The 24,330-nt window shown below is 36.6% G+C and overlaps 1 protein-coding gene across 1 annotated transcript in view; it reads right to left on the bottom strand.

The window, feature by feature from the left end:
* Positions 1 to 24,330, bottom strand: part of LOC109846237 (lysine-specific demethylase JMJ25-like) — a 40,543-nt gene that overhangs the window by 5,989 nt on the left and 10,224 nt on the right. The window contains exons 8-13 of the mRNA XM_020415461.1: positions 19,335 to 19,836; positions 18,769 to 18,941; positions 18,625 to 18,697; positions 18,391 to 18,476; positions 13,503 to 13,622; positions 1,461 to 1,531 (exon numbers count right to left, since the gene is read on the bottom strand). Of these exons, the coding sequence (XP_020271050.1) occupies positions 1,461 to 1,531; positions 13,503 to 13,622; positions 18,391 to 18,476; positions 18,625 to 18,697; positions 18,769 to 18,941; positions 19,335 to 19,836 (1,025 nt within the window). The remainder of the gene's footprint in view (positions 1 to 1,460; positions 1,532 to 13,502; positions 13,623 to 18,390; positions 18,477 to 18,624; positions 18,698 to 18,768; positions 18,942 to 19,334; positions 19,837 to 24,330) is intronic.

Below are 24,330 nucleotides of genomic sequence, written 5' to 3'. Positions count from 1 at the left end.
AATTTTTCATTAAATTTAAAATTTAGATTAAAATTTACAATTTAACTGAAGTTGATTTGAGTTTATGAATTATGATAAAAACTCCATTTTTTGGACTGTTTTTGGATTGAAATTGACTATTTTGTGTGTTATGGCAGAAACTCAATATTTTGTGTCTTAAGTCAAACATTGACCGCATACACTCTTATCTATGTGATTCAAGATGCCAAGTTGGCTTATTCTTTAGTCCAAAGAATAACCAGCATGAGTCTATATGTAAGAACTCACAAGTGCATAATGACACAAGGCTCCTCAACGAGGTGGAGATAATATGAATAATTCAATACGCATAGACTCTGTTATCATTTTCTGATAAATGTTGGCCAAACTATCCAAATAGACATTAAAATATGCAGAAAGCTGGATGCATGTAAAGTATACATGATGTGATCACATAATGTTAACATTTTCACATGAGAAAGTTTGAAATTAAGTATGTAACTCATTTTACATAAGGTTATTTGTTTTATTCTTTAGTAGTTGACAAGTACCCAACTAATATTCATACGAAGAAAGCAGTCATTCAATTTTGCAAGTCACGATATTGAGTTTTAAATTTGAAAATATCTACATCTCGGTCTCCACCGAAAGAAACCAATAATAAATATAACTATACCTATATTTGCCTTTGAATGACGCCCAACCAACATAGATTAGGTTCAAGAAGATTCATCCTGGGGTACAAATCATGAGAAACTTACAAGTTATATAAATTCAAGAAATAAATTTCACTAAAAAGGTCTAGAATCATATTATATCAAGATCTAAGGTAATATTTTAACACGCATACCACACTAATCCTGTACACAAGGATTCCTGTAGAACTAAGATTCCAAAATACTGTATCACCAGTAAACAATACTTCGCTCATACGCTTGAAGTATCAAGTCCTTTTTAAACAAACCAACGATGCATCAATAACATGTTCGGGTTGAAATGTCAAAAATTGTTAATTCTGGCTACTGCAAGGATAGAGATTGAAGTGATGAGAAGAAACCCATCAATATTCATTTGCGATCTTTTAAATTATGATACAAATGTACTTAGGCGAACAATTTCCACTATTATTACCAAACTACGGAAGAGAAAAGATAGGATAATAACTGTAAATAACGATTAACCACACAAAAGTTGCTCGCATACAATATATTTTCAGATAAGGAACATGAATATTTGATATCTATATCATATGATCCCTACAGTCCTACACTGCACGGTCAATTTTACATTCTAAGGAAAAGAAAAAGATATTTGCAGTACAGATGGGTGGAAGAATGAATGTTTTGCAATCAAATCCAAACTGTGCAGTATAAAGTCAGGTCTGCTCTAGTCATTAAATCACAATAGTCATTGATAAACGAGAAAATATCGAATTGCAGCCAAAGAGCCAAAGCAACTTTAAAACATAATGGAGAACTTACCTAAGTTTTAGGGTCAATTCAGTTGCCTCCCTAAGAGCTGCGTTTGCAGCAAAAAGAGCCATTTTCCTCACCTGTGTAAGCGATGAGAAGAGAAACAATATTAAGCACATTGCATAAGACTATACGCTCAATGGCTAATCTAGATATATGAAACTAGATAATGGATCATTATTACTAAAGTTCAAGTGTTTCAGCAATGACTTCCTAATATACTGAACATGGTGCAAATACCTTGACATGCAAAGTATACAGCGAAGAGAACATATAGTATGTTAGGGGTCTTAATAAGCCCTTAAAACAAAAATTGGTTAGAGATTTGCACATAAGAGTAAATGTTCTCTTTTTGCTTTACTAGAAACGAGAATAAAGAAAGTAAAGGCTAAAGCCATAGTTGATAGATGGTTAAAGATGAGTTAACAATTACCTTGATGCTGTCAACGAGAGGATTTAGTTGTTCTGGGACCCTAAGATTTTGTCATTTTCAGTTATCCATAATAGTATTCAAGAGATTCATTGTCAGGTGAAGGACATAGTTGACGTTATTGATTTCCAAATGTCAGTGGTGTATGGTTCAGAATTAATAATGTCAGTGTCCCAATTGTGTTGTTGCAGTGTTAAATGAGCCTGGGATGTTGATGGGAGATTTTAATAATGTCAGTGTCCCAAGCTGAGAAGTTGATGATAAAGTAAGTAGATCAACAGACATGGTGGAATCTCTTGGTCTGGTTCATATGAAAAGCCTTGGGTGTTAGTACACTTGGCCTAACAAATAAGATGATCCACGCAGAGTATGGTTCAGAATTAATAAAGTTTTCAAAAAATGATCAATGGTTATGAAATTGAGGCATAGCAAGTAGATTTCTTAACTGCTACAATTTCTGATCATCCTCCTGCTTCCATTACTATCTTTAAGGATGTTTTTTATGGCCAGTAACCATTTTGTTTCTTTTCTGTGTAGGAAGATCATGTTAATTTTCTTAATGTAGTACAAAGTTTATGGCTAGAGGATTCTTCATTATCAGTTATGGGGAACTTCTTGAGTAAACAGAGGAAAGTGAAGGCTTCTTTGAAGGAGTTTAATAAATTGGACTTTGGCCATATCACTCATAGAGTGCAAAGAAGTAGGGATCAATTAGAGGAGGTACGAATTCTTTTACAACATGCATCAACTAATCAGGAGCTTATTTCTAAAGAGAGGACCTGTTTGAATAGCTATTTGACTTTGGCGAATGCAGAGATGAGTATTATCAGGCAGAAATCCAGATTAGATTAGCTCACAAAGAGAGATATCAATTCATTTTTCTTCCATTCTTTCATGAGATATAGTAGACATCAATCAAAAGTGTAGTGCCTTTATGATGATATGACATACTGGGAGGAAGATTGTTAGTAGTGCTCTTATTATTATGAAAATTCTTCACTTCTATCAGAATCTGATGGGGATCAGTGTTAATTGGGTGACTGAATTTGATCCTTTGGTTTTGAAAAGGGAAGCATTCTCGACAGATGATCAGAGGAATGAGTCGTGCTACCCTGTCACTGATTAAGAGATTGAAATGGCTTTAGCATCTGTTCCTGATTCAAAAGCCCTTGGCCTTGATGGTTTCTCTTCTGGCTTCTATAAGAAGGCTTGGGGAGTCGATGGTGCTGATTTCAAGGTTGCAGTTAAACAATTCTTCAATACTGGGAAGCTTCATAGAGGTATGAATGCTACATCTTTAACTTGGATTCCTAAAGTCTCAAATCCAACAAGGGTTTCAGACTTTAGACCTATTTCTTGTTATAGTACCCTATACAAAGTGATCTCCAAGTAAATTGCAAAAAATTCTGCCTTGCTTGATTGGTGATATTCAAGTTGCTTTTGTTAAAGGAAGATCTATCGTTAGCGATATCCTCATGGAGGCATGATCTTGTTAAGCACTACGGAAGAAAGGTATTTTCCCAGGGATATGTTGAAGGTTGATATTAGAAAGGCATATAACACTGAGGATTGGAGGTTTTTGAGAAGCATGCTTGTTCATCTAGGGTTCCCTGAGAGAGATATTGCTTGGGTTATGGAATGTGTGATTACTTCTAAAAACTCTATTCTACTTAATGGAGTTATGCATGATTATTTTGAAGGGAAAAGGACGCTTAGAGAGGGGGATCCACTATCCCCTTATCTTTATGTCTTTTGTATGGAATGTCTCTCTAGAGGTTTGATGGACTTGAGGGAGGACAAAGCCTTTAAATTTCATCCTAAGTGTGCTCCTCTTAAGCTCATTCATTTAATATTTGCGGATGATCTCCTGTTATTTGTTAAAGCTGAAAAGGTTTATTTGTTGGCCCTTCAGACGAAAATTGATCAATTCCCTGTTATGTCTGGACTTGAGGTGAATAAATCAAAGAGTATCATTTTTATCTCTGGGGTTTCCAAGGAGTTTAAGGCTCAAATTATGCTAGCTACTGGTTATGAAGAAGGTACCCTTCTTGTGAAGTATTTTGGGGTCCCGATGTCTGATGTAAAAGTGGCGCATAAACACTGTCAGGAGTTGGTAAGAGAGAATCAAAACTAAAGTTGTGAGGATCTTTCAAACTATCCTATGCAAGCAGCATAGAATTGGTTAAGTCAGTTTTGTTCCGTATGCATGTTTATTGGACTACTATATGCTCGCTACCAAATCAGACTACACATGATTGATGCTCCATGCTCTAGATTCATATGGGGTGAGAGGGAAGGTGAGCATAAAGCTCATCTTGCGTCAGCGGGAGACTATGTACATGCTTAAGAATCAGGGTTTATTTCATACTGGGAATTGGAACATGGTTTCAGTGCTTAAAATCTTATGGGCTGTTCACTTAAAGAAGGATATGTTGTGGATTAAATGACTTCATAGCCACTATTTGAAGCATAAATCTGTTGGAATGTGATCTCTAGGCCATCTAATTCTTGCTTCTGGAGAAGCTTATTCAAGGTGAGGGATTGGACTAGGAGTAAATGGCCTAAACAACAGTATATTACCCAGAATATGGCTAAGCGGATTAAAGATGAAACTTTTTGAATTTCAGTCTTGCTTAGTGTTTTAAAAAGCTTCCATCTAGCCTGCCCAGGCAACCGATTCCAAGGCAGTACTTACGTCGCCCACCTAGCGCTTAGTGCCTAGACTATCCACCTAGGCAATAGGAGCGTCAAGGAGAGTGTGAGCTGCTTACGTGGACTGCACCCTTTAGGCCTTGATCGTGATTTCCTTCATTGCAGCCTCCACATTCTCCAACCTCCTGCAAACTCCTCTATCCTCCAACCATGAACACCTCCTCTATCTCCTCAGACCTTAAGCAAAACCTCCACCACCACACTGGTATTTTTTGTCAATAATTGTAATTAAAAAATTAAAAATAGGAAAACCACCTAGCCCCCCTCCCCCCACCTACGCTCTAGGTGTCTGGTCTGGTCCATCGCCTAGATCGCCTAAGGCTTTCTGTAACTATGCTTGCTAAGAGATTTATTCTGTAACTACCCTCTGATTCATTGGTCATCTACAATATGGGAGAGATTTACTGCGCCTAGACATTAGTTCATCTTGTGGCTAGCAGTGAAGGGAAGTTTGTTGAGACGGTATATAGTAGTGCATTTAGGGGTTCTTCATAGCAATGTTTGTAATTTTCGTAATTGGGCATGGAAGAAGAGAACTTTGAGGATGTCCCTAGCTACAGCAGTTTATCACGTATAGACTGAGAGGAATACTAGGAAGTTTTAGCATCGCAATGAATGTTAATACTATATTTAAAAATGTTAATACGTACGTTCAACATTGTAAATAGCGTCGAATAGCGGGGCTATAGCGGCGCGAATAGCTGTCGCGGCCCTTAGCGCTACGCGTAGGGGTTTTGCGGCTTACTTAAGCGAGAAAATCCGCTATTCATTCGAATAGCGCGTAAAAGCGCTTATTAGCGCTTAAAAGCGGTTAAACCCGCTAAACCGCACCTATATGATTTTTTTCTCCCTGAACCCGACCCGAACCCGAACCCGACTTGTTACAATTAAACCCTCTCCCACGACGATTGCTTCTCTCCCACTCCAGAACCCTAGTCGCCTCCCGATTGCTCCAGCGACTTCCAAAATTTCTTAGTGGGAAACTCCGCCGCCATCCTCATGAGCCCCATCGCCACTCTTCCCCCGGAACCGCCGTCGTCCTCTCTCCCCCGCTCTCGCCATTCAAACCCCTAATCGTCTTCCTCCTCTCCATTCTCCCGTCCCCTTAGGCGGCCATCAACCATCGAGAAACCCAAACCCTAGCAATCTCTCGCCATTCTGATCCTTCTCTTGGATCCCCTGGTCCCGAACCCTGAAACCCGATACGGGATCTAAAACCGCGTTGGAGTTCAGTTCGACCGGCGGATCTGATACCTCACCGGTGAAGGAACCGTCGGAGTTAGATTTTGGCGGTTCGGAGGTCCTCCAGGATGACGAGCTAAAGAGCGCTGATACGGGGTCGGTTTGAGCTGGGTTACTGGATCCGATAGTGGACTCAAGGTGCCCAGTGACTGGAGTCTGGATAGGTCTTGGTATTCCACATTCCAGGATTTGTTGATTTGGATGATGGACGGAGTTCATGATCTCACCGGCATCCCATGGTAATTTTAGGTCAACTTTCTAGTAGTTAATATGATGATGATGTTACTAATCAATGTTTTTTTTATTGTTGAACATTTTTATATTAGAGACTTGAAAGTTAAAGAAATGAGACAAATAACAGTCTTTTGGATAAATAGGTACGTTTTTTCATTCTTTAATCTTTATAATTATAGTACTTAGTTAATATTATGTAATTATTACACATCTATTTCATGTTTAGACATCACGTATGCATTTATAGAATTTTTAGATTTTTATATGATTTTTCTTATTATTTAGAATATTTAAATATATTTATATTTGGCAGCTATTTGACCGTGCGCTATTTGCCGCTATTTTGCCGCAATAGCCCGAAATAGCCTAAGAGGGTATATAAATGTACAAAGTCCCCTAAATTTCATTTTTGGATTGAAAACTTGTAAGTCGTGCTAGTGATTCTTGGGTATGGCTAGGTTAAATGTAATTAAATGCTTAGTTTGATTAATGAAAATTTCATTTACCAAAGAAAAAGTATACAACGTTCCCCTTGACCAAGAAAACATTGTTAGACAATACAATTGAGGTATCTTTTTTAGTATTTCGTTTTTCTCCTTATTTTAGGTGGTGGTGGATGATGGTTCTTTCTTGAGACTAACAAACTTTGTTTTACTTCCTCACCGCATCCTAGCCCACAGATTTCAATACATACACATACAAAGACAAGAAGGGTAAGTGGGAGGGAATGGGGAGAGAACCATTATACAGCTTTATTACATTCCCGTACAAGTTTTTAATCATTTGCAACACTTAATGCATTCATGAAATAAAACGTTTATCCCTCGAACTCTGTCATTGTATAAGAAGTAACTATGTGACGATGTTGCCTTTGCATAAAGTTTTCACATTTTCATAAATGGAAAGCCAATTCTAGGACCAGTAAAGTAGTAGCACAATTCTTGAACAATTGAGCAGAGATGTATGATTGCTTAAGTGAAAGCGAATAGAGGGCAAATCACAAGGCTAGTAATAGAAAATCAACCGAACCAAGTGAATTTCATCAGTCTCAGGGGATTGGGCGCATGCATATACAATATCGCAACTACATAAAAATCAATTTCCTAGGGATACAAATAAATACACTCTAGCAAACACATAAGTTAGATGGAATTGTCATCAAGAACAATTGAGCAAAGGTGTATGATTGCTTAAGTGAAAACAAATTGAGGACGAACCACGAGGCTAATAATAGAAAACAAACCGAATGAAGTGAATTTCATCAATCTCAGGGAATTGGGAACACTTTTGTGTGCATGCATGCATATGCAATATCGCAACTATATAAAAATCAATTTCCAAGGGATACACAAAGAAATACGCACTAACAAACACATAAGTTGGATGGAATTGTCATAAAGAACAACATAATTAAATACAATGAAGATAAAAATTGAAAAACTACTTGTCCGCAAGCACATGCATAAATGTACTAGGATATGCAAGCTGCTTCTTAGGTTGGATAAAAGAAAAAGTGAAAAGTGAATCAAGATAAAAATAGCAAAGCTCTTAGATGCAGGACAACTTATATGATCACAACTGTTGTGGTTGAGATTAAAGAACCTAGTTAGGATTAGAATAATGCAGTTGGATTTACACTTAATATTTGGGTTAGATATTTAGTTAGTTGATTATTTTGTTTGTGAAGTTGTTTTTTTTTCATAGTTGTGATTTATTGTAAGGATTGAGAATTATTTTTATCACTAGGTTTCCTGTAAATAACATGTATTCTTCTAGAGATAAGAGATAGACATTGATAAATTAAAATATCTGAGTTTCAGAAACCTCTCTTTCAAGCACGTGAGTTGCTAGACGTGAAGCCAAAATCTATCTATCCTTGTTCTTTGTTTCTCTATCACAAATAATCCACCTCCCATTTCAAGCAGCACACTCGTTCACTCTATTCACTCTATTGATTGTTTCTTACATCCTACTGCCACGAAAAACTTTGCCAAAACCATCTCCAAACTCCAATCTTTCTTTCAGCCATCAGTCTAGACCAAAGAAAGTCCTTCAACTTTCTTCGAAGACCAATCAAAACTCCTCTTACCACCTAGTGATCTCAAATTACATTCGAAAGAATTCAAACAATCCCCCATTATAGCTAGATCAAGTTTAGATTAGACTCCTTTCATTTCGACCCCTATCAATTAGTATTAGAGCAAGTTCATTACACTTGAATTTTACTCAAGAAAATCTTCCTTAAAATCAATCAGATAAAAAAAGAGTTTAGATAGATTGATCGAGAAGAGAATTCTCATTAAGAGAAGTCATGAGCATGAACTGGAGTCAAAATAGAAGCAAATCAAGTGATAGAACCTAAGCCATAGCCTAAGTTGAAACTTGAACAAAAGCCTAAACTAGAAATAGAGCAAGAGGTAGATGCCGACGATTCTGAGCCCGAACCCAAGGTTGAAATCACAATGCATAATCAGAGTAAAGTCCACTTCGACTTGCTTCAAGTTCACTTAGTAATCGACTTTGCTCTAATAGATTCTTTTGTACTAACCTAATAATAATATCGAGTTTCGCAAACATCATTGAAGATCCCACAATCCGTGCAACAATGTTACTCGTCGATCAAAGGAATTCGAATGTTCTCCTATTAAAAAATCAAGGTTATCACAGCGGATTATGTTGCATAGCAGTGAGGCACCACTAAGGCTATTTGGGGCTATTACAATAAAATAAGGCAAAGAGCGCAAAGTTAAAAAGCGATCTAATTTAAATATGTACAAGTATTTTAAAAAAATTTAGAAAAGTTTAAAAATGCATATTTGATGATTTAAAGAGATCCTAAGTATGAAATAGACATGTAACTATCACATAATATCGAAGAGGACCGGAGGAGTTGAGAAGTCATCATTTTTTAGAAGATGAGATGAGCGGTAAGAGGACTACAATAGGAAGAGCTCACGACGAGCGAAGGTGAGAGGTGTTATGACGGTGAGAGGAGGTGCGAGAGAGGTGCCAGAGGCAGTGGGAGGCGCTAGGAAGATACTGAAAGTCATGGAAGGTGGGAGGCAGTGACCTTTTTTAGGGCTAGGATTTTTTAAGAGTTTGATCACGAGGGGGAGCCTCAGAGAGGACAAAAACAATGATTGGTAATGACTTCAAACATCAAGTCTTGCGGATGCTGGTCAGGTTTAATTAAAAAAATAAAGTGGAAACCACTTTTAACTAGCTGTCAAAAAGCAAATTTTATTCGCAATCATCGCTATCCACCGTATGAGGCGCTATTGACCGTTTTTGCGAACAGAAAGTGCATATATCACTGCTATTGGGTGATACCATTGTGGAAGATGGCGCTAACACTATTAGCAATACTATTGCAGTACTATTTGTTGTTATTTATAAAAGTGATAAAAATCGAGATCGAGTTTTCTCTAATAATGGGAGATTTGATGCAGACAACTTATAGGGTCACAATTGTTATGGTTGAAATAGGAAACTTGGTTAGCATTACAATAATGTCGTTAGAGTTGTACTTGATATTTGATTAGATATTTAGTTAGTTGATTATTTTGTTTTATTAGTTGATTTTTTTTTTGTTTACTTGTTGTGATTTGTTGTTAGGGTTGAGATTTATTTTTAAAACTAGGTTTCTTTACAATTAATATGTATTCTAACTTTAGAGATAGACATTGATGAATGAAAAAATATGAGTTTGAGAAATCTCTCTTTGAAGCTATGAGTCCTTAGACGTGAAGCGAAAGTTTAACTTTTTTTATTATCCTTATCCTTAGTTTCTCTATCTCAAATCATCTATCGCTCATTTTCTCTCATTCCTAGTAGCACTTCCTTTCCTCTCTGATGCTTATTTCCTATGGCCTACAACCACCAAAAACTCTGCTAAAACCATCTCCAAACTCTAATCCTTCTTTCAGCCATCAAGCCAGACTAAAGAATGTCCTTTGACCTTCTCTAAAGACCACTTCTCCTACCACTTGTTAGTCTCCAATTACATTCTACATAATCAAAACATCCCCCCATTGCAGCTACATCATGTTTAGATCAGACCCCTTTCAATCCGACCCTCATGAGCCTATCCTCTTACCAAGAATAATTATCTACAAGCATGTGCATTCACACATCAACATACACAAGTTGTTCTTGTTTAAAAGACAACATAACTCTGTGGACAAAAAAAAATAGCATGCTAGGTAGAGCTGTAATAAAAGAAAATTTATAGTAAACTATAAAAACGAAACATAGTAAAACAGTAAGTGAATACCGCTAGTTAGCGACTCAGTATTCCTTTTTTTAAGCATATTTAGTCTTTAATATTATATAAATTTGTGGGAGAGTTTTTTGTATTCTTTAACAAGATTTTTCTCTCTTAGTTTTGTTCATCTAAGAGGAGACTAGATTCTATCTTGGTTCATATTATAAATTGTAATGTTTGCCACTCTCTAATAATAATTTTTTGTCTCTGAATACTTTAACATAGATTGTTAGATATTTGCATCCATATTTGCATATCCACCACAACTGTATAAAACATTTCAAACATGTTTTATACATTTCAAACATTTAAGCTCGTGTCCTTCAGAGAATAAATTGTTACTTGACATTTTCCCCCATATTTTACATATCTGTTAGAGAATTTGATCTATTAAACAATCTACTAACAAATATGATCTCTATGATCAAAGATTGTTATATTCTAACTACTCAATGCAAGCACTTGATTCTGTATGTCAATACTAAATTATGTATCTCAACTTATTATTGCAATTCTTCCTATAAAAGCTAGTGGAGATATGAATAGAATGATCGACTCCAATTAATTTTTTAAATGATATCAAAGCCAAACCCCTAAGGTAGAGAATCTTCCAAAACCTCGAACCGCAAAGGCGGTTTGCATGCTCTTCCCCTTTATGGCCCAATGAACAACAGAACTCATCGCCATCGCTTATGTTTATCAACTCAGTGTCGTCGTCTCAATTCATTTGCCCACTTTGCCTGCCATCTCTCGTTAGCATTTTCCATAATCATATCTCGTTGCCTCTAGCTTTTGATCTTGCTCTCAAACCACTGGGTCTCTTTGATCAAAATTCGAAATCCAAGTGCCAATCATCTTCTTCACCTTATCAGATTTCGATTCTCGGTAAGATCACGTCGTCTTTGTCGAGATCTAGTCTATCATCTCTTGTTTCTTCTAGCAATAGCATCCTCATTTATTTCAGGTAGGTTTTGTAGCTACATCTTTATATAATTCAGTCTATCATCCTCAAAGGCTCGACCAACAATGACCTTCTTGCTCGCAATACTTTTGACAAACAATCTTGAAATCTCCTAAACCTCTAACTAGTCATGGGTCACTATTTCATATTTTCAGAGAACTATCCTCTAAAGTTTGACAAATTTTCAAGTTATCTTACTGCATTTTGGAAGGAATACTGCCCTAAATTTCACAAACCACATTGAACCTTGCATAATTTCATTGAACTTGTGTTTCGACTCATGTTTATGTACTTGTTCATGTAGTCTCAACGATCTCTTCTTCATGCATGCACTTATCTGGTTTCTCTTCTTGCACATATCTCGACGATTTCATTTTCTCACACTTACTAACATCGACATTTTATTCTTACACGTAGTCATATCGACCTCTTGTCACGTGGAACCTTGTCGATCTTCTTTTTCATAGGTAGCCTTGTCAGCGTTATTTTCTTGCATGCAATCTTATCTATCTCCTCTACCCATGTCTCATATTCAATCAAGGTTTTAAATGTCGGATGTCAAGAACATGTCGGACAACTATAATTCATGCCAAATTGAGGAAATCGGGGAAATTTAGGGGGATATGTAGTAATTATAGGATTGTCATAGCACATGGTGTTCATACATACAATATAATGTTCTAAATGCACTACTTAACAAAATCTATAATCTAAACGTACAAAATGTAAATAACATATGATGTTTAGAGTCACTAACCGATTCGAGAAACTTGCTTCTTGATCGAAAGAGAAAGAGAGCGCAAGAGAGAGAGAAACCCTTCTTTACTGAAACCCCAATCCGACAATGAATTACAGCGGAGAACGCTAAGTTGATTTTTCCCTAAAGAGTAAGCAAAGGAGCACAACAACTTTTTTTTGGGCACGATTTTGCCCTAGACATGGCTATCGGGTTCTTTTAATTGGGAACACAACTAAATAAACTAAGTTTTAGTTTTGGGTCTAAACCCAAGACAGTATGAATAAGTTAATAAAAATTAGCATGTCGGTTGATATTTGGAGGCCGACATATCGCCCGATATGTCCGATATATACTGACATGTCCCGATATTTGTCCCCCAAATGAAATACACCTTTGGAAGTATGATATAGTGGCCAATGTTTTAATTATCGGCCGATAAACCGATATTATCGACAATTTATCTATTTTCGGAGCATTCTGCTATGATAAGTTCGATTCTAAATCGGTCATTGTTTTTGAATGTTTATCACCGATAATACGGTAATAAAGTGAGTTATCAGTGATATTGTCGGCCCAAAAATCAGAAATATTGGCCTTTGATTTGAGTTTCGATTTTGGGCAGCGGACACCTTTTCAGTGCACTTAAAACCCGACCCGACCCGAGTTTCTACCATTAGTTAGTGATGCTAAACATAACTATTTACATTTTTATGTGTATATTTCATTAAGTATGGTTAGATTATATTTTAGATTATTATATTATGTATATCACCATCCGGTAATGTCACTCCAACAAATATTACTTATCCATGATATATATTCGATATCCGTTATCCGATAAATCCCCAATAACCGATATTTAAAACCTTGATCGTGGAATTGGAGCTCCCAAACCGACATGTTGGTCGTTATGTCCAACATGTCAGTCGCTATTTAAAACCTTGTGTTCAATCTACATTGGCACCGAAGGTTTCTTCATACACTCATCAGCAAGCTTTACTTCGGTAATAACTGCACTGCAGTTTGAGGGGGAGCGCTAAAGAATCTAATCTATTAAACAACCTAGTAAGGAACATGATCACCATGATCAAGGATTGTCACATTTTCCTTGTTCAACGCAACCACTTGATTTATTATCTTAACATCTAGATTATGTATATCAACTTATTTGATTGTAATTCTTCCTATATAAGCTAGTGGAGATGAATAAAATTATGGGCGCTAATTATTTTCACATTATGAAACTTTGCTAATTCAGAAATAGAAGTTCCACAACTATCCCATGTAAATCATATTCCATCACAGACAAAACTATAATGTACCTTGTATTAAGTTTGATATGCAAATAACTCAAAAATAATCTACATATAGATTCTACACATAGGCACAGGAAAACAATTATATCATAGCAAAACAACCTAGATAAGGAACAATATTTGATAATAAGAAAGCGAGCAACATACAAATACCTCTAGTTTATCCTCCTTTGCCCTATGGGTTCGTGGAAGCAAACGGAACTCTTCAGTCAACCGAACACATTCACCAACGTTTTCCGGCGAAACAAAGTCAAGGGCCATTTTGATGCAAGACTGAAATTTAAATAAGATACATAACTAATAAGCATTAAGATCCTAGTTTCAAAGGAGATTATGCAATTAGATTGCACCAGCAACTTACAAAACCTAGTTAAATTTTGAGATAACTAATAACCCTTGTATACGCATAAGATCAAGTCGAAAGTATCATGAAGTAAAATCCAACATTCAAGAGATTTTCTAGAATGTAAAAAGACATAATACATAATAATTCAAAGAAAAAACTTTTTCTAAAAATTTTGACAAAATCAATTACATAGCATCTCAAGTAACAAAACCAACCCTCTGAAACTCCTCATAATTCCAACTTCATCATAATACAAGGAAATTAAAATATTTAAGAGAATAGGAAATAGAGTGTGCTACTGCTATGGAAGTCAATAGAGTTGTTGCTGAACATTGGTGTATAAATTCCTGAATTAATTAGGTCCTATGTTACCTAGGTACTTCTATTAGGAAGCCATATCCCTACCCGACACTTCGCCGTACCCATACCCAAACCTCTTGGACACGATATATTCATAGGTTTATTCGGGCGTATATACCATTATATAATACATGATTTAATTTAAAACACTTCCAATACACTTCTTGGATGTACATTCTAGACTTCACATCTATTTCTCGTATATTGATCTTATGTATATTATTAATTTTAATACATATAAATATACATAACATGCATATATAAAGTCATTTCCCCGTACTCTACTCACAATTTTGCCGTGACCCGTAACCATATCGATGCCACAACCGTACCTGTACCCATGCAACCTAGATTAGGCCGCAATTTACGTATTAATTAAATTCATATTCAAAATGTTATCTTAACCAGACATTTAGCATACAAAACTGAATATCAAAAATTGATGAATCTTTGATGGAATATGGCCCCCCACGAAAATGAATCATCCTATTGAGTACGCCAATTTGGTACCTACATCTGCTGAAGCAAGATTTGACAGTAAATTTCTGATATAAAACTGTCATATGACAAAACTGCTTGAACAACTATTAGGATCAGAACATGGAACCACATGAACTTCCAGGTAAGACTTTTCTTTACTTGATGAGGTAGATAAATTTTTGGTAGTATCAACTAATTGCAATTATTTGAAACAGCAACTGCAACAATATAACCTACTGCAAATCTCACCATTAGGTAAAAACTTTCCTAGCACTTCTACTCTAGTACAGCCCCTCACCAAAATGCATGCCTTGCACCTGTGGATCGACCCATCTGCTTTATCTTGATTTTGAGAACCTAGGTATTCCCAATAGTCTTGCATCTTGCAGGAATGACCATTCTGATTTGGTGAGCCTATTTCATCAGGCATGTTGCTCTCCCTGTCCCTAAGATGAGAAGGAAAAGATTCCTCCGATTGACTGGAAAACTTGGTGAGCTGTCTGTAAGTACCTGGTCACCACTATGATGAGCAAGAAATATCCTTCTATATGCTGTTACACTCACTCACTCATGCACCCATCTGGCTCTCCTAAAAAAGCATAAATTATTGGAGACTTAAGAATGCTTTGGAGAAGCATACGAAGATCTATGCCTTCCTTTCCCAGTTCTCATATGAAAGAGAAGTGTGTAAATCGTCAATGTTCATGGCTCATAAATCATATAGAGTTGAAAGTGATGATTCAGAAAGCACATGGTTAAAAACATGCATATCAGTCAATAATGTACCTCTCTAATAAGATATCCATAGGTTCATTCGCATCATCATGGGACTTGCAATGTCTAGAAGCTTCCCATTCTCTCTTGGCGCAACATTTTGTTGTATATATGTGGAACAGTCAGCTGTAAGACAATTCTATTCTCATCGCTAAGTATTCTAATTGGTCAAACAGTTAATGTGATCTTAAGAAATCCGCTCTTCCAGCATTTGTACGCAAGATAATTCTCAACCTTGTTATGATGTTCTAAGCAATTCAGTATGTCAGATTTGTAAGAAATCAGATATCCATGATAAATTCATCAATGCAAAATGATAAATATGATGATCAATTCTTGTGTTCACATTCATTGGACCACAAATATGAGTGGATAAGTTGTTGCGCAGACATGCTCGCTTTTTCAAAAGGTCTTATTGTAGTTTTGTCTACAAGACAATTCTCACATGTAAGTTACGTAACTTTAGAGACTTGATTGCGAAGCACACTATGAGCTAATGTATACTTCAACCCTGTTTGTGCTACTTTAGCATGCCAACAGAAAGGTACTCAATAGTCGCAAGAAAACAATTGCATCAGTAAAATTGTTCAGATCCATAAATATTTTGTGTTTAAAATACCATAAGAAAAATAAAGTTAAATTGTAAGTTAACATCTTGGTTTCACTTTGGAAAACAATATAATTAATTTGCTTACAGATAAAATATGATTTTCCTCTCTTGTACCAGGTCATCTTCCAATCACAACATGGTACAAAGTATATTATGTTTTCACAATCGAAACATGACAGTCCCTCATCGCCTCACACCTACTTGCACCAGCCATCCCAGATCTGTCGCTGCCAACATCTATTGCTCTAAAGCTACACTTCATTCTTGCATGATGATTTTAAGGAGAAGCTCAACATAAGTCAGCCACCAATTATGAGATTCAGAGGGACTACTAAAATTTGTTGTCTCAAGAAGGTTATCCGTGGCTTAAGCGGATTCTATAAAAACATTTGAGAACTTTCGTACAATTTATGCTCATCCTAAGATGCTATTCTATTGTCACCAGAGTATCTTTTGTTAAAGTTGTATGCGAGCTTTTTATGAAAATTTTGGTGTTTTAAGGCATTTTCTTGGGACGAAGATAGCACAGGTCCAGGATTATCATGTTCCAGAGTTTGATAAGTAATAGTTTTAAAGCTATCACATACAAGTTTGGTTTTTAGACGATTGTCGTGATCTTACTGATGCTTGTATGAAGACTAAGTTGAACAACAAGGATTAATAAAAAGTGCATTAGCTCATTTCAATAAGAAGATATCCTGCTACTGCAAATGAATGCCATGCTATTAGAAGAAATTATTAATTTGCTTGTGGCAATTGAACAACTTGAAATGAACAGTAAAACTTTCATAATGCATGGGAAACAAGATCAAGCAGGAAGCAAACAACTCCACCAGGAATGCACTCAACAATGATGTTCACACTGGAGACAAGTTGTCATCTTATGGTGCTTGTAGGACATTCACTATTGAGGACAGAGAATCCAAATAATTGATTTGCGATCGTAAATCCAGAAATTTTAAATTAATATGATGTGGAGGATATGTGAGACACATGCATCAGAAAGAGTATTCAGACTTCATATCAGTATTTTGTACTTTTGACAAACCATTAGAAGTGATAATAAGATTGAGGATGTTATGAATTTGATCAAGGACGCCTTAAAATTCAATAAGTGCTTTCAGAATATGCTCCTTTTTCCTAGTTTTCTATTTTTTTAACAAGGGAATTAAAGGGAGAGTTCCCAATATCTTATGTGCCCATACATGCTTCAAGATAAATCGAAGAAAAAGCATGTGTCTATCCGAAAAGAGAGACATAAGAAGGATATGTAGAAATAAACTAAAATACAGGAATAGGAAAGGTTAAATATCTGATCGCCATCTATATTGCAAGATTTGGCTCTTAAATAAGGATATAAAAGGACTGTAGAATTCCAATATTCAAAATATCACCCTCGCCAATAAAGTGAACTGGTTTTCTCCGACCTGAGGACTATAGAAAAGCTGGTAAATTTTGTTGAAATTTCAGTCAGTAGAATTCGGTCTCCCAATTGCTCGTTTAAACAAAGCGTGCATATGTGATCTAGAACCCAGAAAGAATTAGTATGACAGCAGTAAATTTCCCGTATTCGGAAGTCAAACATTCATGTTTGGGTCCATAATGGGACTCGTTCTATACTGTTCTATTCCAAACAGTCACAGAATTTCCATATTATTTATGAAATTGAGACATTTGTCAATTTCATCTAATATGAATTACGTGTTGTATAACTGAGTCATTTGCACAATAAAATTCACATTAGTTTTGGATTTTAACAACTTCAATATAAATATCAATAGCAAACGAAGTGCGCTACTTCCCTATAAATAACAGATGATCCAAAGATAAGAAATCATGCTTCTTGAACTTGTGGCCTTTCATCATCATTCCAATTCAATTAAATTGTCACTATCAACTCGGAGGCTTCACAAAATCTTGTCACCGTCCTAAAGCAACAAGACCTCCACTAGTGTTATGTCACTGTGTTTGTTATTGTGTCTCATAAACTGGCATTGAACAGAGAAGAGACGCTACTCTACTAAGTTTGACTTTCTACTTTTTCTGCCTAAAGCACACCACTGTGAAGTTAATGGCTTAAGTAAAGCATAGAAGCCTAATCTGAGAATATTTTATGGATTAACAGCATAATGAAGCAACATCATGTAAAGGATCTCTAAAATTTTACTTCCTCCTACCTAGTAGACAGAAAAATCAAACAAAACTAGAACTTAAGATTATTTACTAGAAACACAAAGCTTGTGTACAGGTTAAGAACTTCATGGCAATAAAAGTCACACATGCAACAGAAACCTTTACTGTATTTGTACATAAAAGCACATATCGAAATTGAACCCGACATATTAACACTGAGATCAATATCAACAATCAACTGCCAAACAATCAATGGAGCATAAATATGAATGCTAAAGTGAACTACACACAGGTTACATCGATAGAGTCAAAAAATTTACATCTTGCAGTTGTCTGACCTTTTTATTTCTCAATTGATATGGGCACCCAGCTGGAATGAAGACCGCCTCTCCAAGATGCTGCTCAAATGTCCAAGGTTCCACATCTGCATGTGAACATAAAGTAAAAGATAGTAAATTAAGAATTACAAAAAAAGAAATCCACAAAATATGAAAATTGCAACCTATTAGAACAACTACCTGTACATAGAAAATCTTAAACAACAAACTATTTGTTAATAAAAAAACACTTACTGAGCTCTTCTTTAAGCCGCTTCTTGTGATACTCATTTAGGTAAAATGTCTGATCGTGAATAGGATGAACAACCTGTATATATATGACTGGGTTATCATATATTCTCTCATATATAATTCTAAGGTAGAGAAATATATTCTCACCGAATCAACAGGACGATTACTGATATGTCGAAATTCCTTCCAGTGTTTTTGAAGGTACTTAATTAACTGTGGGACATCTTGCCTGCGGAATATGTCCCAAACAGCACCTCCATGATTGCCTTCTAAACTGCTCTCCGCTTTTGAATCATCTTTTGCATCTAATTTTACCGACTCTGGCACAATTAAAACAGGACTGCTTGAGAGAATTCATACCTGACAATTTTTTTTCCTTTTGAGAAAAGCATATACAGTTGAAACCACAAGTACAAGAGCCAGATAATGGGTAAAGTTAACGGAATTTTGCAGTAGGTAACAAAAGAGTTACTTCGCTCTTGACAAACCTGCAAGATGGATTTTTGTGAAAGATATATTATGTGATATTGTAGTTTCACCAAGCTCCGTGCTCGGTAACGAACAAGGTACTTGATTATTAAATTGATCACCAACATGAACATTTTTTCTCAACACCGAACTTTTATGCAAATGCAATCTTTGGATAATAAAGTTAATACATTCGGGAAGAACAAGATTTAGGAAATTATCATAGCTTCGTGAAGATAACATACCACCATTGTCTGTTATTTTTCCTTCAAATGAACTAGAGATATCCTCAGATGCACCATTGACTCCAAACTCCTCAACCTTTCCAACAATATTGATCTCTGCAGCCATATGTCCATCGCAGGGTGCAGGAATAGGTACTATAAGATTAAGCGTTTCATTATCAAGCATCCTTAGCTTTTTGCTCATCTGGAGACCCTTTATGGATTCCTCTGAATTAGGCTCCGGCACATCGAGTGGATTCCCCGTAAGCATCTCATCAAATGTCAAACTCTGCTCCATGCCCTCAAGAGGTTTAGGCATGGCTGGTGATGAACCCTCAGTCACTTTAAATGGAGAGCCCAAAGTTCCAGGATGTTTATTTGGTACATTCTTAGGTGTGGTTTTACAAACATCTGTATATAGTTCTTGCAAGTCCTCATCTCTATACCTTTTCTTCAACTGTTTTATCTTCTCATACTGCCAATCAAATATTCTTAACTCTGTTGTGTGTGTCATAATATTTACCTGTTCAAGACGAAGAAAAAAAACAACAGAAAGAATGAGAATAAAGGCCAGAACAGTTAATTATTCTATGAGAAGATGAACTGAGAGATGAGCCAAAAAAAAGGAGAACGATAATCCAGAGGAAATTGAGTGTCAACGCAAAGTATATTAAATCTAAGCTAGATATTTATCCGTTCAGTTAATCTACATCATTATTTTTACCCATAAAAGCATTTACTTTTACTGAATTAACATCCACTAGAAACAAGCATAATGATATGGGACATATCAAGTAAAAAAGAATTTGAACCATATCCCTCGTGTTAGATAATTGTAAGAATTGGGTAAAATATACCTTGAGCATGAGATACTTAATATATTTGTATTTGAGTTGAAGACCATATTAAATTGCCATTAACAAGATGACTAGTGTATTTAGGGAACTTCCTGGATAACACAAAACATGAGGATTAGGATTTGTGCACAAGAATAAGATTAAGGAGCCAGCACCATTTTGATGGGGGGCAATCTTGATCAACTATGATCAGATCTATCTCTAAGAATTTTATTGGAAACTTTGTCGAAGAATCTTGGCGTGCGGATCGTCGATGATGACTAGAAGGGATGCACGGGGTCGTAGATCTCATCAGATGTGGGAAGGTGCCCAGTGACAAAAATTGGCAGTCAATGTAGTTCAATTGTGTTTGTAGTTTTTTTTTAGAGCTCGGGAGAAGGAACATGAAGGTGGCTGTCTGTTTTAGCTTTGTCCGCTGTTTTTGGGAGGATAAGAGTTAGGTTTGCCTTAGTTTTGTCTTTTTGTGGAAAGTATGGCAGCGACTAGGGTGGTTGAAGGCTCAAAAGTGATCTAAGATCACAGATATGAAACTTGATTGAGAAAATGTGTGTGGTGGAGGGTTATTGAGATCTCTGTTGTTGACCGAGAGAAAGGATATCTTTTCTCGTTAGTTTACAATCTAAATCCAAATGTCACTCTCAAAATACTACCCACTGTTCATTCTGTAGTATAAAAGGCAATTCAATTTAAAATCCAATAGTCAAAATTTACCGACTGAAATTTCAACAAAATTTACAAGCCTTTCAATAGTCCTTTTCTATAATCCTCAAGTTAGAGAAAACCAGTTCACGTTATTGGCGAGGGTGATAGTTTTAATATTGGATTTCCTTTTCTACTACAGAATGAACAGTGAGTAGTATTTTGGGAGCAACATTTGGACTTTGCTTGTAGACTAACAAGAAATGATATCCTTCTCTCAACCAACAACAAAGATCTCAATAACCCTCCTCCACCACACACATTATTTCAATCAAGTGTCATTTTGTGGTCTTGCGAGAGATCACTTTTGAGCCTTCCACCACAGGTACCTCCTTGGACTCCACATCATGTCTCAATCCAAATTAAGGATCCTCCAAAAAAACAACTCGGAAAGCAAACTTGGGTATCCGTACCCAACCACAAGCATGTGCCTCAATTGCTCAAACCAAACTGAAGAAGGGGTGTTACGCCCAAAAATCAAACAATGGGAAGCAGTGAAGGGGTAGCGTGGCGTAGCTATTTCGTCAATCAACGTTACAAAAGGCGCTAGGCGGACTAGGCGTTTGAGCCAGCGCCTAGACGCCTAAGCGTATGTCTAGGCGGCGCCTAGGCATTTGGCTATTTTTAAATTATTTAATTATAATAATTAATAAAAATATATTAAATTCATATAAATTTGTAAAAAAAATAGATAGCAATCCTAGCTCCACAATAAACCATGCATACTTAAATGTTAAATAGCCAAAATAATAACTAACAATGTTATAGAAAACGCTAGGAGGCCTAGGTGTTGGACCCGTCGCCTAGAGCTTAGGAGATTTTTTTTATTTTTTAATTATAATAATTGATAGTAAATGTTAATGTTATAGAAAGCTTAGGTGTCGGATTGCTGTCTAGGTGGATTTCTTTCTTTATTTAAGCGATGGTCGAGGAATTTTTGCTGAAGGTGGAGGAGGTAGTGGAAGTGTTCATATTTAGAGGTTAACCGAGTTTGAAGGAGGTTGGAGGACTTAGGAGGCTACAACATAGAAAATCACGATTAAGGCTTAAAGGGTGCAGTCAACGTAAGCAGACAATATTTCCCTAAACACTCCCAAAACCTAATGGGCAGCCTAGGTACCGTCTAGGCGCTAGGCGCTAGTTAGGTGGCCAATGTACCACCGAGGTCTAGGCGTATGCCCAGGCAGACTAGACGGAGGTTTTTTAAAACAATGTCGTCAATGATGTTGTCAGGGGTAGTGAGGGTCGCAACAGATGGTGATAGATGGAGTTGCTAGACCGGGGAAGGGGAAGGAAACAGCCGGCAGCATTTTTTGCAGCAACAAATAAATTAGTTAAATGGGACTGTGCGACAGCAAGGTCGAGGATGGGCGCAGTGTGACGTCAGGCAATGTTGGGGCTGAGTGCCGAGATTTGGCGAATGGATTTTGGTAGTGAAGTTGGGAAAGTGAGCACCTGCGTGGTTGAGGAAGGGCTATTGTTTAGGGTCAGGGATTTGAAGAAAGAGATGGGTTCAGATTTTGAGAGGAGAGGCTCTGTTACCCATGTTATTTGGGAGAATTCAGAGAGATAAATTCTAAACACACAAGCAAAGTGTGACGCATAACTGAGAAACCCTACTAAAGACTAGAATAGACGGATGTGTTCAGATTTTGAGAGGAGAGGAGAGGCTCTGTTACCCATGTTATTTGAGAGAATTTAGAGAGGTAAGTTCTAAACACTTAAGCAGAGTGTGAGGCATAACTAAACAATTCCACTAAAGACTCCTCGTATAACAGCTGATACCATTTCTTTTCATAACATGAATGTTATGTTGACAACAAATATTTCCCATGGTCTGTGAATAGCGAGAGAAAGCAAGAGAGAGAGAGAGTCATTTGCTCATCATCAATGCATTCCTTACTAGGGGGTGTCCATTAGGTCGGGCTTGTTGAAGCTACCCAGACCTATAAAATGAGGGTCATTTTTCCATGTGAACACACCCAAACGAGTTTGAACGGTTTTAAACACAGGTAAAAGCAAATCATTGTAGGTTAAGATTTATCGGAAATCTACTTAAACCCATATCCTAACCCACCTGACTTGGACCCATACGCATAACCACCTAAAGCAATAGAAAGAATAGCACGTTATAAAATAATTTAGTACTTGTTGATATTATTGCCTTACTATGAGCAGATCAAGGTTAGAGAAAGCGCTAGACAACCTAGGAGTTGGACCCAACACGTAGAGTCTAGGCGGGATCTAGGTAGGGCCTAAGCAGCTTTCCTATTTTTTGTTTTTTAATTACACTTATTGATAGTAAACGTCAATGCTATAAAAAGCTTAACTACCGGACTGGCATCTGGGAGGATTTCTTTTTTCATTTAAGTGGTGATGGAGGAAGTTTTGCTAAAGCTCGACGGAGGTAGAAGAAGTGTTCATAGTTGGAGGCTACAGGAGTTTGGAGGAGGTCAGAGGACGTGGAGGCTGCAACGGAGGAAATCACGATCAAGGCCTAAAGGATGTAGTTCACGCTTCCTACGCACTCCTAAAACCTAGGTGAGTAGCCTAAGTACCGCCTAGGTGCTTGGTATTAGGCAGATAGCCTAGGTACCACCTAGGACTAGGCGTACGCTGGCTAGCCAGAGGCTTTTTGAAACATTAGAGCGGTTAATGCATTTGGCACATTATTTTAGTTTTTCATGAATAATGTTACTCGAACTTGAATTTAAACAAATTTAAAATGCTCCATAGTAGTTTAGGATATGGATTATGTGTGATGACCTTTTTTTTAGAGAATATTCACTTCGATGATCGCTATCGTATTTTCAGCAAAAACTCCTACTGATTGCAAGTCCAGAACGACTAGATTATTAACAGCAACAAATGCATATGTAATCATTTGAAATCTGCCTAAAGTCACCCATATCAACACAGCAACAAATGCATATGTAATCATTTGAAATCTGCCTAAAGTCACCCATATCAACCCACCCAATGAAACCCAACCTGAACCGGAATATTTTCCCAAACCCACCTGAGAAAGGTTAGCACATACATCACTATGAATCGGAGAGCTTTCTAACACCAAAATACCTATCCCGAAAAAATAGGTTCAGGAATGAAACTAGTCTAAACCCTATCGACCCAACCCATGAACAGCCCAACTTCTCATATACGCTCCTTGACATATATACTACATGAGAGTTATATTAAGACTTCTTCAAAATGAAACATATTGGTGATAACCTCTCCATCGCAAGTACACTACTCATGCCCAACGGCTTCAGTGATATTTTGAGATCTAAAACATATTATTTGAGAGCAATTTAAGAAGTTAATGCTCATATAGTGATAAGGCTAAAAGAGACTCTCAATTCATAAAAGAAGAAGGCTAAAGAATTAAATAGGAGAAATTCATTTCATTATATAAGAATTTAATCTATATATGTCTAAAGGCTCCAGTGATACTTAGAGAT

Source organism: Asparagus officinalis, chromosome 6 (genome assembly GCF_001876935.1).
Source record: "Asparagus officinalis chromosome 6, Aspof.V1, whole genome shotgun sequence".
NCBI classification, from domain to species: domain Eukaryota; kingdom Viridiplantae; phylum Streptophyta; class Magnoliopsida; order Asparagales; family Asparagaceae; genus Asparagus; species Asparagus officinalis.
This window is presented reverse-complemented; position numbering and strand designations above follow the sequence as displayed.